General features: G+C 36.1%; 1 protein-coding gene across 1 annotated transcript; it reads left to right on the plus strand.

Moving 5' to 3' along the window:
- Window positions 1-330: 330 nt before the first annotated feature.
- LOC132549110 (kinesin-like protein KIF6) lies at window positions 331-21,466 on the plus strand. The gene is made up of 21 exons (XM_060213028.1): window positions 331-390; window positions 4,132-4,241; window positions 4,636-4,710; window positions 5,034-5,076; window positions 6,158-6,262; window positions 7,082-7,191; window positions 7,552-7,681; window positions 7,960-8,078; window positions 9,662-9,749; window positions 10,393-10,536; window positions 11,172-11,362; window positions 11,511-11,616; window positions 11,732-11,873; window positions 14,405-14,620; window positions 16,097-16,255; window positions 17,645-17,695; window positions 18,346-18,424; window positions 18,706-18,841; window positions 19,000-19,346; window positions 19,578-19,684; window positions 21,271-21,466. Exons 1-21 carry the CDS (start codon window positions 331-333, stop codon window positions 21,285-21,287), a joined length of 2,535 nt encoding a protein of 844 aa, XP_060069011.1. The 3' UTR covers window positions 21,288-21,466.
- The last annotated feature ends 2,615 nt before the right edge of the window (window positions 21,467-24,081 follow it).

Consider the following 24,081-nt stretch of genomic DNA (forward strand, 5'->3'; position numbering starts at 1 on the left):
AATATCATACATCGTTTTGAAATCCGACCAGATTGAAAGAAAGAAGCACCTGTATCCAATATTTTGCCGTCTGTCACTACAATGCATTTCATTTATATCTCGGGCTTTTTCATTACAGCGAAAGAAAATAAGAAATACTTCCGAATGTCTTCTCGACATACAGAAGCTTGACAATTCTAGCAAGGAATGTTAACTCTTTTCAAACATTGAAGTGATACTGATAAGACAGCATTTGACCAATGAAAATACTCGGTGCGTTTGTTTAACAATGGCGAACATCACATTGGAATCTTGCTATTTGTTGTTGGATAGACATGTATGACAAGCAACATGGTTAAACATACAATTCAGATATTTGCCCGAGTGAAACCTACTCGCTCGAAAGCAGGAGTAAGTGTACACATTCTTGATAGAATGTTCTGTTTAATCGTGTCTGTCGATTAATTAAAAAATATCTCTTCGCTAACACAAGTTATGCTTACTGATATGGGACGCATGACTCTTGTTATCACCTGATAAAAGTAATAATCCAAATGTATTTGAAATAGAAATCACTTTTTGATGACTGATCTGTTTAAATTATTGAGCTGGATATTTGCTCAGACTGTATATTCTTAGTTATTCTGTATTTGACTGACGTGTTGAGTTCATTTGCTCACCCTCTGGCTCTGCGGTTTGTGTTTCTGAAGTTGGGAAACAGAAAGGTTAGTGCTGTTGAGGTTGTGTCCTTATGTAAGACAATTTAACTTATTTGCCACGAATGGCATGTTACAGGTCTTGTATTGTTCAGTGAAGTAGCCACCGTGGCCAGCTGTTACAAGGAGACCATACCTCACGATTGACTGTTCATGGGGCGATAAACCCAACAAACAAATCAATTTTTCCATTTTCATTTAGTGTTTATTGAGTTTATTTTTACTAATATAGGTGATACAGTCTTTATATTCTTTTTAAGTGACTGGCTCCAATAATTCATTTTGAATGTGATACTCAGTTTGTATATCCTTTTCATTAAGTGACTACATAAGTCATTAAGTTCATTTGTACTGACAAAGGTGATACACAAAATGTATATTCTTCCTCTCATTTAAGTAATTTATTTGTATTTACATATACAATACTTGAATGAAAGCTTGGACATCATCCTCATCTAAAACACAAGCATGTTTGTAGTGGAACAAAAATACAAACTCCAATGACCAAACAAACAAGTAGTATGCCTCATCCAGGAAATCAAACACACAACCCTCAGTACATCATCATCATATGATATGCCACTAGAAGAGAGCTTTCTCCTTGACGATGCCAACTTTATGATTAGGAAGTAATGACAATGATCACAAAGGACATAACGCCAGTACTTCCTGGCTCTGATCTACAACTGTTAATTGATGGTCTATTTCGACTCTTCATGTTACATAATCTTGTGTGTGTGTGATATGATCAGTGATTTTATGGAATGAATGTACAAATGGATTTTTTCTTTAACCTGTACATGCAAGAAAAGTATTTCAGTAGTAAAATGAGATTGCTTCGTTAACGTTGAGAAAAAAAGTTATGTAATGCACATGTGTTATCTATTTTTTTTTAAGTAGCAAAATGACTTCGTTTCGGTAATGACCAACATGATTATTTCTATATTTGTGCTACATAAGTAGGCAGGATGTATTCCTATAGGCTTTCTATCTTTTTTACTTGATACGACCATCCAGATTTGTCTTTTCTCTGTTCTTGAGATTTCTGTTTAGAATACTATACTTCCAGTTGGGTATTTCTGTTTATGTATTACAACGCAGGGTATTGCAAGTGCTGAGTGGTAATTTTCGACTTGTCTTGTCCTGAACTATAAATATGTTTTTATGTGAAGCTGTTTTGCTCCTAAGGTCCTTTCTTTCTTTAAATTTTCTTATACAGTCTTTGCAATGTAAAGATTTCTCTCATATTTCTCCTATTTTGTCTATTCTTTTCTGGAGAGGAATTTACATTAAAGAGAGTTGATTACAATGTTCATGTTGGATGAGTAAAATTACTATGCTGCCAGTGAACTGTCAATGGTTGGGCGATAAAGTAAAGAGAAAAGATGTTTTTTGTATTTAAGAGAGAAAAAACACAGCATTTACTGTTTGCAGGATGCCTATTTTACGTCTGAACGGGAAAATGTGACTAGAAACAAGTGGGGCTACAACTGTTATTTTAGCTGTTTTGAATCCGATGCACATGGTATTGCAATTCTTTTAAATAATAATTTTGGGGGTAGAGTGCATAGGGAGAAAAAGGACAGTTATGGTAATTTTCTTGCACTAGACATTGATATTAAACAGTCAAGGATAACTCTGGTTTCTCTGTACAGCCCAAACCAGGACAACCCAACCTTTTTCATTCAAATAATGGATGTGATGAAACTTTTGGGAATGAGGTATAAGGTATTGGAATAAGGTGTTGGAAGTTATTGAATATAATGGTCTTGTTTGATATATTTAGGGAGCATTATCCTAAATCTAGGCAATATACTTGGCGGCATGTTAATCATGTGAAACGAGCTAGAATGGCTTTTTTTCTTGTCTCTGAATCTCTTCTATCAAATATCAGCAAATCTAGAATCGAGTCAGACTATAGATCAGATCACCCTGACAATGAATGAATTTAAGAAGGGTAGGGCATTTGATAATCAGCTTTGTCCCTAGTTTAGAATTATTCTCAAAGTTTCATATGAGTAAGAGCAAAACTCAAAGGAAAGAATAGAAAAGGGAAAAGATCCATTCTTTAGAGAAAATAAAAAGACTAAACAATAGCAAGTGCCTAGATCCCTTTGGAGCCTCTTGTTTATAGCTGTGGATGTACAAAACAAAGAAGGACTGAGCTGAGGAATTCCAGTTATTCAATGATCACACTGTGTATATTTATTAGTTTATTTACAATAAAAACTAAGACATCACAGCAGATACAGCATTCATCAAGAGTTCAAACATGCTAGGTTTTAATTTAGTCTGGCCCTATTTCCTTTTCTATCTCCTGTTACTGATAACACAAGTTGTCATATTAATGAGGGTCATCTTCCTCGTTCTTTTTGGTTTCCATCTGCTGTAAGTGATTATGGATTGTTTTAGCTTTTGGAGTGGTGACAAAACAAAATTAATAGATCCTACTAACATTCACTGGACAAATTTTAGGCTTAGTTTCATTGATGGTGAAACATGTGTTCAGAAACAGTGGGAATGGTTTGTTAAAAAACCCTATTCAAGTTCAGTGGGAGTGGTTTGTTGAAGTCTCTGTTCAGAACCAATGGGAGTGGTTTGTTTAAATCCCTGTTCAGAGCCTGTGGGAGTGGTTTGTTGAAATCCCTGTTCAGAGCCTGTGGGAGTGGTTTGTTGAAATCCCTGCTCAGATCCTGTGGGAGTGGTTTGTTGAAATCACTGCTCAGAGTCTTTGGGAGTGGTTTGTTGAAATCCCTGTTCAGAGCCTGTGGGAGTGGTTTGTTGAAATCCCTGTTCAAAGCCTGTGGGAGTGGTTTGTTGAAATCCCTGTTCAGAGCCTGTGGGAGTGGTTTGCTGAAATCCCTGCCCAGATCCTGTGGGAGTGGTTTGTTGAAATCACTGCTCAGAGTCTTTGGGAGTGGTTTGTTGAAATCCCTGTTCAGAGCCTGTGGGAGTGGTTTGTTGAAATCCCTGTTCAAAGCCTGTGGGAGTGGTTTGTTGAAATCCCAGTTCAGAGCCAGTGAAAGTGGTTTGCTGAAATCCCTGCTCAGAGCCAGTGGGAGTGATTTGTTGAAATCCCTGTTCAGATCCTGCGGGAGTGGTGTGTTGAAATCCCAGTTCAAAGCCTTTGGGAGTGGTTTGTTGAAATCCCTGTTCATAGCCTGTGAGAGTGGTTTGTTGAAATCACTGCTCAGAGTCTTTGGGATTGGTTTGTTGAAATCCCTGTCCAGAGCCTGTGGGAGTGGTTTGTTGAAATCCCAGTTCAGAGTCTTTGGGAGTGGTTTGTTGAAATCCCAGTTCAGAGCCTGTGGGAGTGGTTTGTTGAAATCCCTGTTCAGAACCAGTGGAAGTGATTTGTTTAATCAGCTTTTAAGCCATGAAAATCAGAAAGTTAGAATGAAATTTAACTTTTAACTTTGTTTGGTGTGCTGTATAGTTGTATGATTTGGATGAAGATGATGAAGGACAACCACGATTGACTTTCATTGTTCCTCGTGATTTGGCTGAGGGCTTTATCAATAACAAGAAAGAGAATTATAAATTCAGGTATGCTATTGATTTTTGAAGTCCACACATTAAATACATATTTACTGTACATTATTACAATATATAATAAAATGAAATCAAAACTCTTGTCCATTAAATCTTTGTCTTTAGTACCATGGTTGTTGGTGTGATTACAATGTTTTAAATTCTTGTATTATATTTTTAGAGGGTTTAGTCCAAGATAATGAGGAAAATTGTTTCCTTCCTTCATTAAATTCTCAAGGTGTTAAAAGTGAGAATTCAGAAACATTCTTGAAATGAAACATTTTCATGCAAAATTTGTAACTTGATTTACCTTAGTTTCAGACAGAGCAGCCAAGTTTGTCCAACTGTGATTCAGCTTATAGTGATCACTGAACAGTGTAGTTTAATTACACCTTTATTTTGTTTCCAGATTTAAGCATGTTTTTGACCAAAATTCAAAACAGGAAGATGTTTTTCAAGCAGTTTCCAAACCAGTGATTGACAAGTAAGACAACTGCTCTATGAAATGGTATATACACAGTAAATTGATACCTAAGGGCAGTGTTAACAATGGTTGATCATCTATAGAGATATCTGAAAAATCTTCTCAATTTCTTGATTGGTTGAATTTTTGGCTTATTGTATATTTTATTTCATGCACATCGTATCAAATCGCATCAGACTTTGATTAGAAAAAAAAAATTAAAATTAGAATATTGAAAAAAACACCAAGCATTGTACTATTAACATTTCTCAATCAAATCCTTATCAGTTATTGAACAATGTTGATATTCTGGAATGAATTGAATTGTTTGTTTTATATTGCAGTGTTTTATCAGGCTATAATGGAACCATATTTGCATATGGCCAGGTAAGATATGGAGTCAGTTAAGGTAATGTACACATATGGCCAGGTAAGATATGCAGTTAGGTAAAGTAATGTACACCTATGGCCAGGTAAGATATGGAGTCGGGTAAGGTAATGTACACATATAGTCAGGTAAGACATGGAGACAGGTAAGGTAATGTACACATATGGCCAGGTTAGATATGGAGACAGGTAAAGTAATGTATACATATAGCCAGGTGAGACATGGAGACAGGTAAGGTAATGTACACATATGGCCAGGTAAGATATGGAGACAGGTAAAGTAATGTATACATATAGCCAGGTGAGACATGGAGACATGTAATGTACACATATGGCCAGGTAAGATATGGAGACAGGTAAGGTAATGTACACTTATAGCCAGGTGGGACATGGAGACAGGTAAGGTAATGTACACATATGGCCAGGTAAGATATGGAGACAGGTAAAGTAATGTATACATATAGCCAGGTGAGACATGGAGACAGGTAAGGTAATGTACACATATGGCCAGGTAAGATATGGAGACAGGTAAAGTAATGTATACATATAGCCAGGTGAGACATGGAGACATGTAATGTACACATATGGCCAGGTAAGATATGGAGACAGGTAAGGTAATGTACACTTATAGCCAGGTGGGACATGGAGACAGGTAAGGTAATGTACACATATGGCCAGGTAAGATATGGAGACAGGTAAAGTAATGTATACATATAGCCAGGTGAGACATGGAGACAGGTAAGGTAATGTACACATATGGCCAGGTAAGATATGGAGACAGGTAAAGTAATGTATACATATAGCCAGGTGAGACATGGAGACATGTAATGTACACATATGGCCAGGTAAGATATGGAGACAGGTAAGGTAATGTACACTTATAGCCAGGTGGGACATGGAGACAGGTAAGGTAATGTACACATATGGCCAGGTAAGATATGGAGACAGGTAAAGTAATGTATACATATAGCCAGGTAAGACATTGAGACAGGTAAAACAAGAGAAATTAATCATTATGATTGTTAAATTAGATATTCTGCCATTTCTACATGAATTATTCCTCCTTATTTGTCACTGACAGACTGGGAGTGGAAAGACATTTACCATCACTGGTGGGGCCGAAAAATATGCAGACAGAGGCATCATACCCAGATCAATATCCTACCTGTATGAACAGTTTGAAAAGGTAACAAGTTTTCATAGAAAAGATTTCAAACCAGTCTCAATTATTATGATGAGTGATTTTTATGGAACAAACTTATTGGGTTTTCATGATAATGAGATGTAATGGAAATGACTATGAGACTTTTCACATAATCCAAAGCATGTTAAATTCTACATTTTTTACTATTTACTAGATTTTATATTATTGAGCCATTTTAATGTAGTGAGCACTGTAAGTGTCTATTGTATACATGTTTAGTACCAAGTATACAGCATACTGTTGCTGGACTATATAACTCATCAACTTGATTTTTTCCTAAGACCATGACAGCAGAATGAATATTTTGGAAGCGGTGTTGTTTCTTTCAGTCTTAATTGATTTTCTTTGTACATGTATAAAGATGTAACTGAAAACTGTACATAAGAAATCACGTTTAAATGAAATTAAAATGTTATTAATTGCAAACGTTAATTCATGCTCTTCATTATTCATGTTATGTTAGTCGATGTCCCAAAGATATCGTTCTTAATCTTTCAGTAACTAAAATACATACCTGCTCAGTGTAAAATCCTCATAGATTCACTGCTGTGGTATTTGGCAAGTTGTTGACTGCAGTATCATTCTGAAGAGCTGCAATAATGATCTCCTTGATCTTTCCAAACAGCATCCTCTCTGGCAGTTTCCAATTCCATGAAGTGGGTTTCGTACTATTTACCATTTATTATAGACATATATTGTGACGTTTTCAAAATCCACAGCCTTAAGTGGATAAAATATGCTTATTGTTATGAGATTGTGTGTTAAAGTAAATGATTTATTTTGTATGTTTGTGTGTGACAGGACACAGAAAGAACATATGATTTACACATTTCCTACTTGGAAATCTACAACGAAAGTGGATTTGATCTTCTCGATCCAAAACATGAAGCTTCAAAACTGGAAGATTTGCCGTGAGTGTTACATAAGAATTTTGAAAATGATCTGTCAGAGAACCAAGGAAGAAATATACCTGACATCATGCAGCAGTGCATAAATGTGTTGTTTTTAGACATGACTTGTCAAAGAAGTATAATACGATGTATAATTGATTGTCATATCTGCAACATAAAGTTGTCCAAGAGCAGGGACGCATACCCATCCCTGAATTATTGCCAAGTAAATTTGCTTATAAGAAAAAAACAAAAAGTAGCGGTTGAGCTCAAAATATTTCTGTAATTTGTAATGATGAAGAATTATCAGTTCAGAATTTTTAACATTATACAAACAATTCAATTTGTGTGCTGAATGTACAAATTCATGCTTACTTGTAGGAAAGTTGGTCTGATGGAAGACTCGGACCAGAACATTCATCTCAAGAACTTGTCTGTACACCAAGCAGGTTCAGAGGAAGAGGCCCTGAATCTACTCTTCTTAGGGGACACCAACAGGATGATAGCAGAGGTAGGGGTGACATAGTCAATGATGCATGAAGTAGAGGCATCCTCTATATCAGGAGTGCAATGGTTTCTGTTAAGCAGTTTTCAACTACTGGCTGAATTAATTTGTCATATGAGCTGATATGGTAAATGTTGTATTGAATTGAAGGGGGAAAGCATACTCTGACATAGCTGTGAGTGATATTGTTTTATATCAACTGTACAGAAAGAGACTAGATTTTTGTCAATACAGATTTCTGTGGATTTTGGTTAAAGATAAATCAGAGCCATTTTTATTACTAGACACCAATGAATCAAGCCTCCACACGATCACATTGTATCTTCACCATCCATGTGACATCCAGAGAAACAGGTTCTGCTACTATACGCAGAGCAAAGCTCCACCTGGTGGATCTGGCTGGGTAAGACACACATCTAAGATAACAGATACATATGAATTAAGATGGGAATGGAAGTAAATTTTATGCTAATTTCATTTATTACTGCTCCATAATAATTTTGCAGATTATAATCCTCTCTGCTTTGTTGCTCAATTGATATAATCTTTTCCTGAATATATAATGATCAGATTTATTCTGAATATATACTGACTTATCCTGAATACGTACCAATATAGACTTATCCTGAATACGTACCAATATAGACTTATCCTGAATACGTACCAATATAGACTTATCCTGAATACGTACCAATATAGACTTATCCTGAACATATACTGATATAGACTTATCCTGAACATATACTGATATAGACTTATCCTGAACATATACTGATATAGACTTATCCTGAACATATACTGATATAGACTTATCCTGAATACGTACCAATATAGACTTATCCTGAACATATACTGATATAGACTTATCCTGAATACGTACCAATATAGACTTATCCTGAATACGTACTAATATAGACTTATCCTGAACATGTACTGATATAGACTTATCCTGAACAATACGACTTATACATATACAATATAGACTTTATCCAATATGACTTATCCTGAACATATACTGATATAGACTTATCCTGATATAGACTTATCATATACTGATATGAACATAGATATGATATAGACTTATCCTGAACATATACTGATATAGACTTATCCTGAACATATACTGATATAGACTTATCCTGAACATGTACTGATATAGACTTATCCTGAACACGTACTGATATAGACTTATCCTGAACATATACTGATATAGACTTATCCTGAACATATACTGATATAGACTTATCCTGAACATATACTGATATAGACTTATCCTGAATATATACTGATATAGACTTATCCTGAATATACCGTACCTGAACATATAGACTTATCATATACTGAACATATACTGATATAGACTTATCCTGAACATATACTGATATAGACTTACTGAATATAGAACATATACTGATATAGACTTATCCTGACTTACATATCATACTGATATAGACTTATCCTGAATACGTACCAATATAGACTTATCCTGAACATATACTGATATAGACTTATCCTGAATACGTACCAATATAGACTTATCCTGAACATATACTGATATAGACTTATCCTGAACATATACTGATATAGACTTATCCTGAACATATACTGATATAGACTTATCCTGAACATATACTGATATAGACTTATCCTGAACATATACTGATATAGACTTATCCTGAACATATACTGATATAGACTTATCCTGAACATATACTGATATAGACTTATCCTGAACATATACTGATATAGACTATCCTGAATACGTACCAATATAGACTTATCCTGAATACGTACTAATACAGACTTGGGATTTTTGCTGAGTAAATGATGTAGACATTTCCTTTATATGATGATATAGCATAAAGGTGAATATGATTCAGACATACTGGTATACTGAGTATAGATAATAGAATTTGCTTTGTTGGTTCATAACTATTGGGTTTAATTTGAAGTGTTTTACAACATTGTTTTACATTCTACTCACAGGTCAGAGAGAGTGGGCAAAAGTGGTGTAGGTGGTACTCTTCTGACAGAGGCCAAGTACATCAACTTATCTTTACACTTCCTGGAACAGGTGAGACACATAGTAACAGTACCAGCTTATACACATCTAATACCTATGCAGAAAGTTATAATAACAGGGCATCCACTAACACATTGTGTATAGGTCAATCATGGATGATACTGACTGAAATTAAGCTCTGTAGCACATTCAAGATGACTGCCACAACTGCCATCTTGAAAAGCTTGCTGTTGCTCCTTCTTCTTATCAGACAGTTATTTTCAGACAGGCTTCATCTATTAAGCTGAGTATGGTGTACGGATGGTCTTAATAAAATTTGACCCGTCCATATTCAAAAGAAACCAAAATAGCTGTTATCTGTTTCTTCTGAACAAAAATTATCATAAAAACGAAACTTTGAAATAATATTTTGATCTAACTGAAGATTTCTTACATGTTATGGTCATCCTTTCTCAGTACTTATTGCTGTCTAATCATTAATAATGACACTACAATATTTACTCCAGTAGATCATTTCCTCTGTCAGGAACTCTCTTTAAAGTTTCAAATGAAAATTCTAATTCTCAAAATCATTACTCAATACAATGAAATTTTGTCACAGAGCTATGCTAGTTGTGAAGAAATATTTGTGGGTTTGGAAACAGTTTTTGTAACTGTATGTGTTATGCTAACATGGACAATTGACTTTATCCAGGTGATTATAGCACTGTCAGATAAGAACAGACAGCATATTCCCTACAGGAACTCAATGATGACATCTGTCCTTCGGGACAGTCTCGGGGGAAACTGTATGACCACCATGATTGCCACGTGTTCAATAGAGAAACGCAACCTTGATGTAAGTAACGATAGATTGGCCGAAAAATGTTGTTTATATAAGCTAGTTTATAAACCCAACATTATCATATAGTGGGCTTATCAAATCACTCTTTATCGTCCATCCTTAAACAATCCTTGTTACGGCTTTTTCTGAAGAAGCACTGGATTGGTCATTAATTTCATATTTAGGTTCACCTTACTCCCTTGTTGTGCGTAGTCCATTTTGGAACTGATTGAAGAAACACGACTGACTGACGGCCATCTTGGCTTTAGACAGGCATGGATTGTTATCTTCTGAACAAGTGTTAGATGGATCATTCTCCATTTCAAATGAAGTTTTGCTTTTGTCCATAGTTATACATATTCCACTTTGGGACTGTTCAATCAGAAAAACAAGAAGGCCAACAGGAGACAATCTTGGAATTTGACAAAGAAAGATTGTGAATATTATTTCTTGATAAATACTAGATGGATCTTTCTTAAATTTCACATGTTCTCCTAGGTCACTAGTTTTGTTCTTTAGATTTTTGAAAAATTTATTTTTCCAGAATTTTCACCCATTTACCATTTGAATCCATTTAACACATTCATTCAACTGTTTCTGGTAGCGATAAACCTGTTGTTTGAATCTTTAAAGATTTATTTTGTTGCCAGGAATCCATATCCACATGTCGTTTTGCTCAAAGAGTTGCCATGATCAAGAATGAAGTTATGGTCAATGAAGAGCTTGACCCAAAGTTGATGATCCAGAAACTTAAAAGGGAGATTCAGCAACTGAAGGAAGAGCTTGCCATGGCAACAGGAGAACAGCGGACTGACGACCTGACCGACGAAGACCTGCAGAGGTACCATGTGAAATGATTCCTGCATTAATATTAAAAGGATGCTAATAATTTGTACACCTCGGTTCTTGTCTTGTTCTCATGTATAAAGATGAAGGATTTCAAAGGTTGTTATTGTATGATATAACATGGCTATGTTACTGTGTTATAGATGTCAAGAGGCTGTAGAACGATACCTGGAAGACACAGATCCAGATGTAATCCTCAGTATTGGGGCAGACATGAGAAAAATCCAGACCTGCTTTCGTATACTCAAGGTAAATATTATTTCTCTAGAGAAGATATAACTAATCACAAGTTCATGAATTGTCATCTGAAGAAAGGCATCAAGAAGATTACTAATAAGTGTTAAATTTTGTTCTTTGTTGGCAGAAACATGTACTAGAAAAGCCAGCTGTGACAGAAGTGATCCGATCCCCAGCACCTGAGGCGCTGCCCCCCGACACTGGTCCTTATAGTGATGCAGAGAACAGCAAGCTAAAGGATCTCGTACAGCAGAGAGACAACGAAATCAGTATCCTTTTCACCTGATCTGAAGGACATAGAAAATCTCATATTGTCAGCATGTCCATCTAACCCATTCTGAAGGACAGGATTGGTCTCATATTGTGAGTCTGTCCATCTGACCCATTCTGAAGGACAGGAGAGGTCTCATATTGTGAGTCTGTCCATCTGACCCATTCTGAAGGACAGGATTGATCTCATATTGTGAGTCCGTCCATTTGACCCATTCTGAAGGACAGGATTGGTCTCATATTGTGAGTCTGTCCATCTGACCCATTCTGAAGGACAGGATTGGTCTCACATTGTGAGTCTGTCCATCTGACCAATTCTGAAGGACAGGATTGGTCTCATATTGTGAGTCTGTCCATCTGACCCATTCTGAAGGACAGGATTGGTCTCATATTGTGAGTCTGTCCATCTGACCCATTCTGAAGGACAGGAGAGGTCTCATATTGTGAGTCTGTCCATCTGACCCATTCTGAAGGACAGGATTGGTCTCATATTGTGAATCTGTCCATCTGACCCATTCTGAAGGACAGGATTGGTCTCACATTGTGAGTCTGTCCATCTGACCCATTCTGAAGGACAGGATTGGTCTCATATTGTGAGTCTGTCCATTCATCAATATTCACTTAAAACAAAGATTAGACCCTATCAGTTTTAGCTACGTATGTCCAACTATGGGATAAAAGTCCTACTACTAGGTTAATGTCTGGGGTCTTTACCCATTGGTACAGTCCTACTACTAGGTTAATGTCTGGGGTCTGGACCCATTGACACAGTCCTACTACTAGGTTAATGTCTGGGGTCTGGACCCATTGACACAGTCCTACTACTAGGTTAATGTCTGGGGTCTGGACCCATTGACACAGTCCTACTACTAGGTTAATGTCTGGGGTCTGGACCCATTGACACAGTCCTACTACTAGGTTAATGTCTGGGGTCTGGACCCATTGACACAGTCCTACTACTAGGTTAATGTCTGGGGTCTGGACCCATTGACACAGTCCTACTACTAGGTTAATGTCTGGGGTCTGGACCCATTGACACAGTCCTACTACTAGGTTAATGTCTGGGGTCTGGACCCATTGACACAGTCCTACTACTAGGTTAATGTCTGGGGTCTGGACCCATTGACACAGTCCTACTACTAGGTTAATGTCTGGGGTCTGGACCCATTGACACAGTCCTACTACTAGGTTAATGTCTGGGGTCTGGACCCATTGACACAGTCCTACTACTAGGTTAATGTCTGGGGTCTGGACCCATTGCTACAGTCCTACTACTAGGTTAATGTCTGGGGTCTTGACCCATTGACACAGTCCTACTACTAGGTTAATGTCTGGGGTCTGGACCCATTGACACAGTCCTACTACTAGGTTAATGTCTGGGGTCTAGACCCATTGACACAGTCCTACTACTAGGTTAATGTCTGGGGTCTAGACCCATTGACACAGTCCTACTACTAGGTTAATGTCTGGGGTCTGGACCCATTGACACAGTCCTACTACTAGGTTAATGTCTGGGGTCTGGACCCATTGACACAGTCCTACTACTAGGTTAATGTCTGGGGTCTGGACCCTTTGAACCAGTCCTACTACTAGGTTAATGTCTGGGGTCTTGACCCATTGAAACAGCTGTACCAACAGGTAAAGATCTCTTCAGTCAGTACCCACTGACCATGATTATACTACTAGATAAATATCTCTATGGTGGGTACCCACTGACCTAATTATACTACTAGGTAAAAATCTCTATGGTGGGTACCCACTGACCTAATTATACTACTAGGTAAAAATCTCTATGGTAGGTACCCACTGACCTAATTATACTGCTAGGTAAAGATCTCTTCGGTCGGTACCCACTGGCCTAATTATACTGTTAGGTAAAGATCTCTTCGGTCGGTACCCACTGACCTAATTATACTGCTAGGTAAAGATCTCTTCAGTCAGTACCCACTGACCTAATTATACTACTGGGTTAAGATCTATTTGATCGGTACCCACTGATACAATCATACTACTGGGTTAAGATCTCTTTGGTCGGTACCCACTGACCTATTTTACTGTTAGGTAAAAATCTCTATGGTGGGTACCCACTGACACAATTTTACTACTGGGATCTTCACTGATTAGCATAATCTTATAAGGTTTAGTTTTCTGGGGTCCAGACCTATTGATATAACTGATACAAGGATATGGTCCGATCTCTGCAGTCTGAAACCATTGATACCTCTCTGGGAATAAAGCATACTGGGTTGAGAAAGTGATGAATTATAATTTTTGACTACCCCATATATACATGCACAATGAGAATGAAATGGAATGGTGCTTCAAGGATAAGATCAAGGGTCTGGTCCTGCTCCTGGAGAACAAAAAAAAATATATTTCAATGTATTTTTTGGAACCTCGTTTCAAAAAAATAATTTGGCCAGAGTTTTGATTTGAAAATGAATAGCTCTGGTGAAACCTAACCAGTTCTTAGTTTCATTAGAAGATAATAGATACAAAAAATACTGTAAAGATCCTTGACAGTACAAAGATATTCTTGTGAATATGTTGAAGAAGGAGAAGAAGCGTGCATCAAACGCTGAATCAGAACTGACCAGTATGGGCAAGTTTGCTGTGAGGACATCTTCAGTGGCAGGTGATGCACCAAGCTACAACAATGATGCCTTGAGCCGAGAGTCAACGGGGTCTCGAAGCAGCAGGCCCAACAGCTCTCGTCGGAGGGAGGAACAGGCCAAAACTAAGATATGTGAGTGGTTTCTAAGTTTAGTGGAAGTTGACTTTTCATTTCAATGATGGCTACGAGGTTCTGGGTTAGAGTCCAGGTCTGGTCATTGCATCTTCTTTCTCCTGTTTTATTGCACTGTAAAATTTCAAGCGGCCTTCTATTGGTAAAAATTGGCAAATAGGTTGTAGTAATCCTTAACTTTGGTTGATTTTGGAAACAACTGAGGAAATATGTGCTGACCAGGATAAACTCTCATCAATTTTAGTAATTTTTCACATTTTACCTGGGACACTGTGTAAGACTGACACTGTCATGGAGTCTCCAAAGTTTCTGTTTGGAAGCCGTAAGCGTACATTTAGTTTTACTTGCATTAACTATCCTTTTGTCATCATTACACCACACATCCACATTTAAGGTCTTTCTGTAGTTTACTCTGTATATCAAGTACAAATGATCCTGAGTTGGTTAAAGTCGGCATACATGTCTGATAGGGTATACACACTATTGTTTGAAGGTCAATGAGTACCTAACTAAGGCTCTAAGCAAAGGTTAAGGCATACACACCAGAATAGCCTATCACTTGTCCCCATATCACTATATCAACTCATACTAGTTTTTTTTTCTCTATTTCATTAGTTCTAACAAGATTTTTAAAGACACAAAGTCTCTCTAAGCTTGAATCTTTCCATATTTTTTGGGGTTTTTTTTTGTTTTAGGAAAGTAACATTATTTCTGTGATTTATTTTATAAGAGGAAAATATTGTATTGTCTGTCTCACCAGTTTAGTACTTGTTCAGAAATTTCTTAGAGACTGTCTGCCAAATTTTATTTAAACTGTGTTATCAGGCCAAAGCCTCTGGAGAAATAGTAAACATTAATGTAAATATCCCTGTTTTGCCGTTATAAATTTTGTCATTCTTTTTAAGTTTAACACAGGATGAATGAAAAAACTCATCTAATTACATTTTTCACGTAAACATTGGGAATTTGCAATTAAAGGGAAGTTTCCGACAAGTGGTGAATTTTTTGTCATTCTGTCGCTTTTAAAAACCCTCTCTAATGGTTTTTACAAGTAGTGACAGCATCAAACACAAGCAACTGACACATTTATCCCAGGATCTCGTGATAGAAGGACTATGTCTGATCCACACAGCGAATCTAAATGAACTTCTAGAATTACTACATAGATATGCTACAAATTGGTACTAAAATGCATGAAAAATTAACTTGTAGCAGACTACATACAGACTAAATTCAGTTAGCATATTTGTTTGCAGTTGATTTCAGAGATACAAATTTGCTGTGTTGCATTCAGGACCATTTGTAAATTAATCTAGCTAGATTTGTGAGACGAAGGCATATAATTTTCACATAAAAATGTACTAATGAACAATAAATCAACATCTGACAAAATCTAAACTCATGAGGAATGTCAATTTAGTGTTTTGTCAAAGTATAAACTATGCTGTGATAATTTTAGTGTTGAATTGTTGTCAGTGGGAGATATGTCTAAAGGAAGACAGGAGGCCTTTGAAATCTTCCGACGGGATTACCCACAGAAGGAGACCATAGAACAGAATAAGGTCCATCTAAAACAACGTTACGCAGAGGCTAAACACTTGGGGGAAAAAGTCAACAAAACTCGCCAAAAAATCAGTAAGTGCCATCTGGCTTGTGTATAAAAGGTGAAGGGGGCGTGTTCTGATATTGATTATTCTTTGATATTTCCTCAGCTAATAGCAGGCTCAGAATTTCTGAAATAGGAATGAATAGAAATTTAAATTCTCATTATCTTAACCATCTAAGTATGGTATTTCATCAATCCTATTAAAAATAATATTTGTTCAATAATTCAATTATATATACATGTACAATGTAATGATTTTGTTGAAGCTATCTCTCATATATGTGTTGTTTTCATGGTATCTACCCTTTCCTTGTACATCATTTGTATGTCATCATGTGTGTCGTTTTCATGGTATATACCCTTTTGTTGTAGATCATTTGTATGTCATCATGTGTGTCGTTTTCATGGTATCTACCCTTTTGTTGTAGATCATTTGTATGTCATCATGTGTGTGTTGTTTTCATGGTATCTACCCTTTCCTTGTAGATCATTTGTATGTCATCATGTGTGTCGTTTTCATGGTATCTACCCTTTTGTTGTAGATCATTTGTATGTCATCATGTGTGTGTTGTTTTCATGGTATCTACCCTTTTGTTGTACATCATTTGTATGTCATCATGTATGTTGTTTTCATGGTATCTACCCTTTCCTTGTAGATCATTTGTATGCCATCATGTGTGTCGTTTTCATGGTATCTACCCTTTCCTTGTAGATCATTTGTATGTCATCATGTGTGTCGTTTTCATGGTATCTACCCTTTCCTTGTAGATCATTTGTATGTCATCATGTGTGTGTTGTTTTCATGGTATCTACCCTTTACTTGTACATCATTTGTATGTCATCATGTGTGTGTTGTTTTCATGGTATCTACTCTTTCCCTTTCCTTGTAGATCATTTATATGCCATCATGTATGTGTTGTTTTCATGGTATCTACCCTTTCCTTGTAGATCATTTGTATGTCATCATGTGTGTGTTGTTTTCATGGTATCTACCCTTTCCTTGTACATCATTTGTATGCCATCATGTATGTGTTGTTTTCATGGTATCTACTCTTTCCTTGTACATCATTTGTATGCCATCATGTGTGTGTTGTTTTCATGGTATCTACCCTTTCCTTGTAGATCAGTTGTATGTCATCATGTGTGTGTTGTTTTCATGGTATCTACCCTTTCGTTGTAGATCATTTGTATGCCATCATGTGTGTGTTGTTTTCATGGTATCTACCCTTTCGTTGTAGGTCATTTGTATGCCATCATGTGTGTGTTGTTTTCATGGTATCTACCCTTTCCTTGTAGATCATTTGTATGTCATCATGTATGTGTTGTTTTCATGGTATCTACCCTTTCCCTTTCCTTGTACATCATTTGTATGTCATCATATATGTGTTGTTTTCATGGTATCTCTCCTTTCCTTACAGACCATTTGAAAGGTCAGATAGAACAACACAGAATGCAGTTGGCCATGCAAGGTATAAAGTATTCTACTCAGTGTTAGTTGCTTCATTTTCTTACTATATTCCTTCCAGCTTAGTAATAACACTTCATCAGTAAACATCGATTTCTAGACTGTTAAAGGTCTCTGTGCATACCCAAGATCACATAATTACACCTGTTTGATATACAACACATGATTTACCAGGTATATAGTGTAGTAGGTAAAAACTCTTATAATAATGACAGCCATTAAGGTCAAATAGTATAATACATAATTCAAATAGGATACATACACATAAATATAAAACAAAATGTAAACATGGCCGCAAGGCTTGAAAATGTTAGTGATTTGGAACTTTAATTTGCAATGTTAATATTTTGTTTTTATATATAAGTATTTAGGTTTATAAACCTATAAAGGATGAATTCACAGTGTCTAGTGAAGATTCAGAGATGAAAGTGTTGATGCTTAAATAAATATGTTGTTTGAAGTTATTTTGATATTTATATTTATATCACACTTTTTTACCTTCTGGTATTATCTCAACTCTTGGATATTCTCAAGTTAAAGTCAATGACAAAATGTTGTAAAAAGAAAACTGAAAAAGACTTAGAAATTTGTGATATATATGTCTGTAAGTAGAAGTACTGTAGAGTTTGTCATGTATCCATTATCCTGGATCAGGCCTGGTAGACCCTAACAATCCAGAACCAGATGACGAGGAACAAGAGCTGAGGGCAGACATGGAGGAGGAAAAGGACAGGTAAGATAAGGGATGTGTTGTGTGGGTGAGACTTGTGGATGAGAGCATATCAGAGAGTGTATAAATGTGGGCTGTTGAGATTACTGGTGAATTTGTGGGTTTTTGGTAAGCTAAGGGTGATATCGGTTAACTAGGAAAAGTCAAGTCAGTTGGGTACAGGGTACAGTTAACATAGTCAGGTAGGTATACATACACTTGAGTGTTAAGGTCTAAAAGAACTACAAACAACTGGAGACAACACTAACACATCAATAAGACTAACATGTATTGTTTTATTTCAGCTATAAACAGTCATTTAATCGTCTGAAGACACTGAAAACTGAGATAGAACACCTACAACACTTACTCGAGAAATCCAAGGTGAAGTTAATGAAGGACTTTGAGATGTGGTGGGCGGAGCAAGCTCTCATATCACAGGTAAATAACTTTAGATATGACATGTTACATGTACATGTGTATTTGTTTAAGTTGCAGTCAGCTTTACGCTTCATTGGGAGTATCATTGTAAATATAGCTACATGATCCAATTATTTCCTAGCTACAGACATGTTGTTACCATTTTTGTGGTTTTGCAGAACGCCAAGTCTGGAGGTGGTAGTATGAAGTCAGCATGGAGGACCCCAACCCCTAAACAAGCCAGGAAGGCCCCACCCCCAGATCTTGTATCCCCAGGCAATTCTACCTTGTCACAGTCCTCCTCAGCCTCTAGTTTGTACCAGTCTGCCTCCAACTCAATACCTCTACAAACATATCAGCCAGCGTCCCATTCCCAACCTCAACAGTCATATCAGCCTGCATCTCACTCCCAACCTCAGGTCGGCCATCATAGACAAAAAGTAGCTACACAACTCTCAAGCTTCTACTCACAGCCACAGTCACAACCTCAGCCTCAAATGGAAAAGAATGGATACAGGCTACCAAGGTAACTTATATACTCTATCCAGGTTGGTTAGCATGACGAGATCCTCAAGCACGCTCAGTGTGTACTGTAAACAGACTTTTTAGTCATTCATCTGCTATGATTCAAATTGTATACAGAATATGTCAACCTCTATCAAATTCCTTGGAGTAAGAGTATATTTGATTTTTATTTCCAATATCTATCACCTTATATGACTTCTTGATTTAATACAATGTTTTAATTTTACTTCAGGTCAGCTGGGAATGAGCAGAAAGCAGGAATACCATTAACAGGGGATTCTAAAGCTGATGCTGATATCATGGCCTTTGTTAAAGCTCGTCAAAACATACTTAAACAAGGTAAACTCTCTCAGGTGTACACAGAATTTACTTAGACAAGGTAAACTCTATCAGGTGTACACAGAATTTACTTAGACAAGGTAAACTCTATCAGGTGTACACAGAATTTACTTAGACAAGGTAAACTCTATCAGGTGTACACAGAATTTACTTAGACAAGGTAAACTCTCTCAGTTGTACACAGAATTTACTTAGACAAGGTAAACTCTCTCAGGTGTACACAGAATTTACTTAGACAAGGTAAATTCTATCAGGTGTACACAGAATTTACTTAGACAAGGTAAACTCTCTCAGGTGTACACAGAATTTACTTAGACAAGGTAAACTCTATCAGGTGTACACAGAATTTACTTAAACAAGGTAAACTCTCTCAGGTGTACACAGAATTTACTTAAACAAGGTAAACTCTCTCAGGTGTACACAGAATTTACTTAGACAAGGTAAATTCTATCAGGTGTACACAGAATTTACTTACACAAGGTAAACTCTCTCAGGTGTACACAGAATTTACTTAGACAAGGTAAACTCTATCAGGTGTACACAGAATTTACTTAAACAAGGTAAACTCTCTCAGGTGTACACAGAATTTACTTAAACAAGGTAAACTCTCTCAGGTGTATGCAGAATTTACTTAAACAAGGTAAACTTTTTCAAGTTACCACAGAATTTACTTAGACAAGGTAAACTCTATCAGATACATTATATTATATCAAAGGAGATATTACCATATATCCTAGTGGATTATAAATATTAAAAATTATTAAAGGTGTTATACAGGTAGAGTGAAAATTAAAAAATAAAAAAAAAAAAAATCAAACAGTCTTCATCTTCAGTGAATTTTGCTGAAAACATTGTTCATTGGAAATAAAGGTATCAAACCCATGTCTTCAGTTAGCTCAATATGACCACATATCAACGAAAACTGAAATTTAGTGTCTCCTCTTCCAAGAAATGGAGACATATTGTATTTGTACCGGTTTTTCATCTAATACAATCTGGTCCGGCACACAATAATTTTTTTAACTTGAAACATATTTGCATCACCCAGAGGTGGTCTGCACTGCACTAAAATTAGGTCAATGTGACTTCTGCCTTAAGGTCAGAGTTCATAAGTGTAAAATTTTCAGAACATTCTTGAAATAGGCCATAACTTTTGAACAGCAAGATACATGTGGTTAAACTTGAAAAATACTGCATTGCCAATTGGCATGGTAGTGTGCACCGAAATTAGGTCACTGACCTTCACTTCAAGATAAAAGGTAAAAAAGCAGATTTTTTCAGTATTTTCTGTCCAGGCCATAATGTTTAAAACTGTAGAAATTTATTGATAAAACTCTGCAAGTCACCTGATTACCTGTCAATGTCATCAGGTCAGAGGTCAGCTCAGTGAAACTTTAAATCTTGTACTGGATTATATTGCACTGTTGCTTTTTGAAGCTAGGTTGATGGAAAACAATTAAGAAATCACTAGAATATGAGACATGGTCAAAATATGAAATTAGAAATGTTCTTGTCAAATAAAGGGGAGACATGTGTTTGTCCATATTTATACTCACCTCTGATTGGTTCTTTAATAAATATTTCAGCCAATGGAAACAGATGACAGGAGCACCAATAGAGTTCCATACTTCCTGTTACTCATTCCGATCATCTCAGATAATTACTTAGAGGCTGTATTTGTCTGTCTCTACAACAGAAGTTGATTCAGAACACTCTAACAAATACAGGAAATGACCTGTCCAATATTTACTGGAGATAACCTTTCTGACATGTGGTGGAGTTGACCTGTCTGATGTGAACTGACATGTGGTGGAGTTGACCTGTCCGATGTGAACTGACATCTATAAAACAACATGTTGTGCATTGCCCATCCAGTTTAACATTATAAAAGTTTGTTGGCTGGAACTGTTAAATCTAATTTGTTCCAATTTGTGTTCTAACTTAGGCAGATAAAATAATGATGTATTATGACCAATACTGTGCTTGTATTTCTGATAACAAACAGAAGACATCCATTTTTAACATCCATGGTATTGTAACTGACATACAATGTCAGTATCTACTTCAACTATTCTGCAACATTTTCATATAATACTGCAACAAGTTGATATCATCATATTGATAAATCATATGTGTCTGTTTTGTCACACCAGAAACTTAATATATATATGCCTGACTATACATGTACTTTTTATATGACTTTTGTTGCACCGACTAAAAAGTATTTTAACATTAGCTGTGTCTACCAAAATGTAAATTCAAAGAAATTGTAGTGACTATTTATTTTGCATTTTATATATTCCGTCCACTGACAGCTTTATCAGAATTGTATCAACAGTATGTCCAGATCAACCAATATTACTGTATTATACAATAGACAGGTGTCTGGATGCCTTGTTTTAGACAGTACATTACACAGGTGACTGTTTGATTAATCTCCAGTTTATCTCATTATACAGTTAAAGTAAGTTTCTAGCTTCATTGTAATACAACTCTGTAGATTTCATATCACATGTAGAAATATTCTCTCTCTGTGTAAAGGAGATGTAAAGTGTGCCTTGTGTACTGTGTAAAGGAGATGTAAAGTGTACCTTGTGTACTGTGTAAAGGAGATGTAAAGTGTACCTTGTGTACTGTGTAAAGGAGATGTAAAGTGTACCTTGTGTACTGTGTAAAGGAGATGTAAAGTGTACCTTGTGTACTGTGTAAAGGAGATGTAAAGTGTACCTTGTGTACTGTGTAAAGGAGATGTAAAGTGTACCTTGTGTACTGTCTATGTAGATACAGCTTATGCTGCTGTATAACAGATGTTTATTTTGTATTTCTTTATATTAACATGTCTATACTGCTGATATCTAAATGTTCATCAGGAATTTCCAAAGAATAAAAATAGTTCCAGTATTTTATCTACAATTTTTGCATTCCAGCATTGCTAATATAAATATGTGTATTTATCAAACAAAACAAATGTGTATTTAAATCTGATCCTTTGTTTGCTTATTCATTATTCACAGTCTCAAAGGAATATTTTCACAAGCAATTCAACTGCTAATTATGTTACACCTTCAATCTGGTTGAAATTATTAATTCTGCCTCATTTAGCCAGTATACTGATAGAAAGTTGAGGACCTCATTTAGCCAGTATACTGATAGGAAGTTGAGGACCTCATTTAGCCAGTATACTGATAGAATGTTGAGGACCTCATTTAGCCAGTATACTGATAGGAAGTTGAGGACCTCACCTTGCCCAGTGCACGGATAGGAATGCTTTTGCTAGTATAACTTTCCATGTTCAGGTGCACAAATTTGAGGAAGTAAGAAATGACTGATTTGTACTGAAGTATGAATATGCAACTCGCATGAATGATGTTTTGTTTGTAATGTAAAAGATGTGAAATGAGTGAGGAATGGTGACCGATAGATTCTGTCTCATTTGTAGATTTTATTTAAATGTATGAAGGGATATTTATTGCTTTGATATTAGTTAATGAAGAATAGCAAAATTAAATTATATTTCATAAAGTGTTTTCCAACCTCCATCTTGTTTTTGACTGTTAACATACTTAATTTGGCTTACTCAAAATTAAATGCTTTATCTTGTTTTGGTGAATTAATGCTGTGATGACTGAGCACATATGCTGTATAAATAGCATTCAGTTAGCGCAATGATACTTTATCGCAATATTTACAGTAAGAAAAAAACACTGAAATAAAAGCAGCATTTGCCCGAAAACCTGTACATCAACACAACAACTTAAAAGATTGTCTGAAACAGTTTTGAAAGGATAGACAAAACACTGAGGATAATAAACTTAAAGAAAGAAAGAAGCTGCAGATTTACTTTCAATTCATTTAATAAAGTTTTATAATCATAATATTACAGTCAGCTACAAAATAACTATCAAAAACATTCCATTGAAATAAAAATGTTACAATGTTGTACTTCGTCAGTCAGTATCAACACAATATGATCTTAAACAAATGAAAACAAAATATTCACTGAATATAATGGCTTTGTTTGGTTTGCACATAGCTGCTAACAAAGGATTTTAATGACAAAAATGTACTACACTCTCACAAGAATGTAATGACCAATGATACATCAGAATTGTATGGGAAAACTTCTGTAAATACCCAGGTTTTTCATTCATATGAAGCAATTAAAACTGTCTTTCAAAAAGCTTCATATGTTTACTTCGTAAGGATATCTCATCTAATGATTCTTCATCGACATGTCAACAGGTAAGTCATACCTGGGGTATATTGTCTACAGACTAAATCTCAACAGGTAAGTCATACCTGGGGTATATTGTCTACAGACTAAATCTCAACAGGTAAGTCATACCTGGGGTATATTGTCTACAGACTAAATCTCAACAGGTAAGTCATACCTGGGG

This window comes from Ylistrum balloti, unplaced genomic scaffold (assembly GCF_031769215.1).
Source record: "Ylistrum balloti isolate Yb309-2 unplaced genomic scaffold, AGI_CSIRO_Ybal_v1 Utg370042, whole genome shotgun sequence".
Classification (NCBI taxonomy): domain Eukaryota; kingdom Metazoa; phylum Mollusca; class Bivalvia; order Pectinida; family Pectinidae; genus Ylistrum; species Ylistrum balloti.

Coding starts and splice junctions, on each gene's coding strand:
- LOC132549110 (XM_060213028.1), top strand. CDS start 331: ATGGTTAAACATACAATTCAGATATTTGCCCGAGTGAAACCTACTCGC. Junction 10,537..11,171: donor TAGAGAAACGCAACCTTGAT/GTAAGTAACGAT, acceptor TTTTGTTGCCAG/GAATCCATATCCACATGTCG. Junction 18,425..18,705: donor ATGGAGGAGGAAAAGGACAG/GTAAGATAAGGG, acceptor GTTTTATTTCAG/CTATAAACAGTCATTTAATC.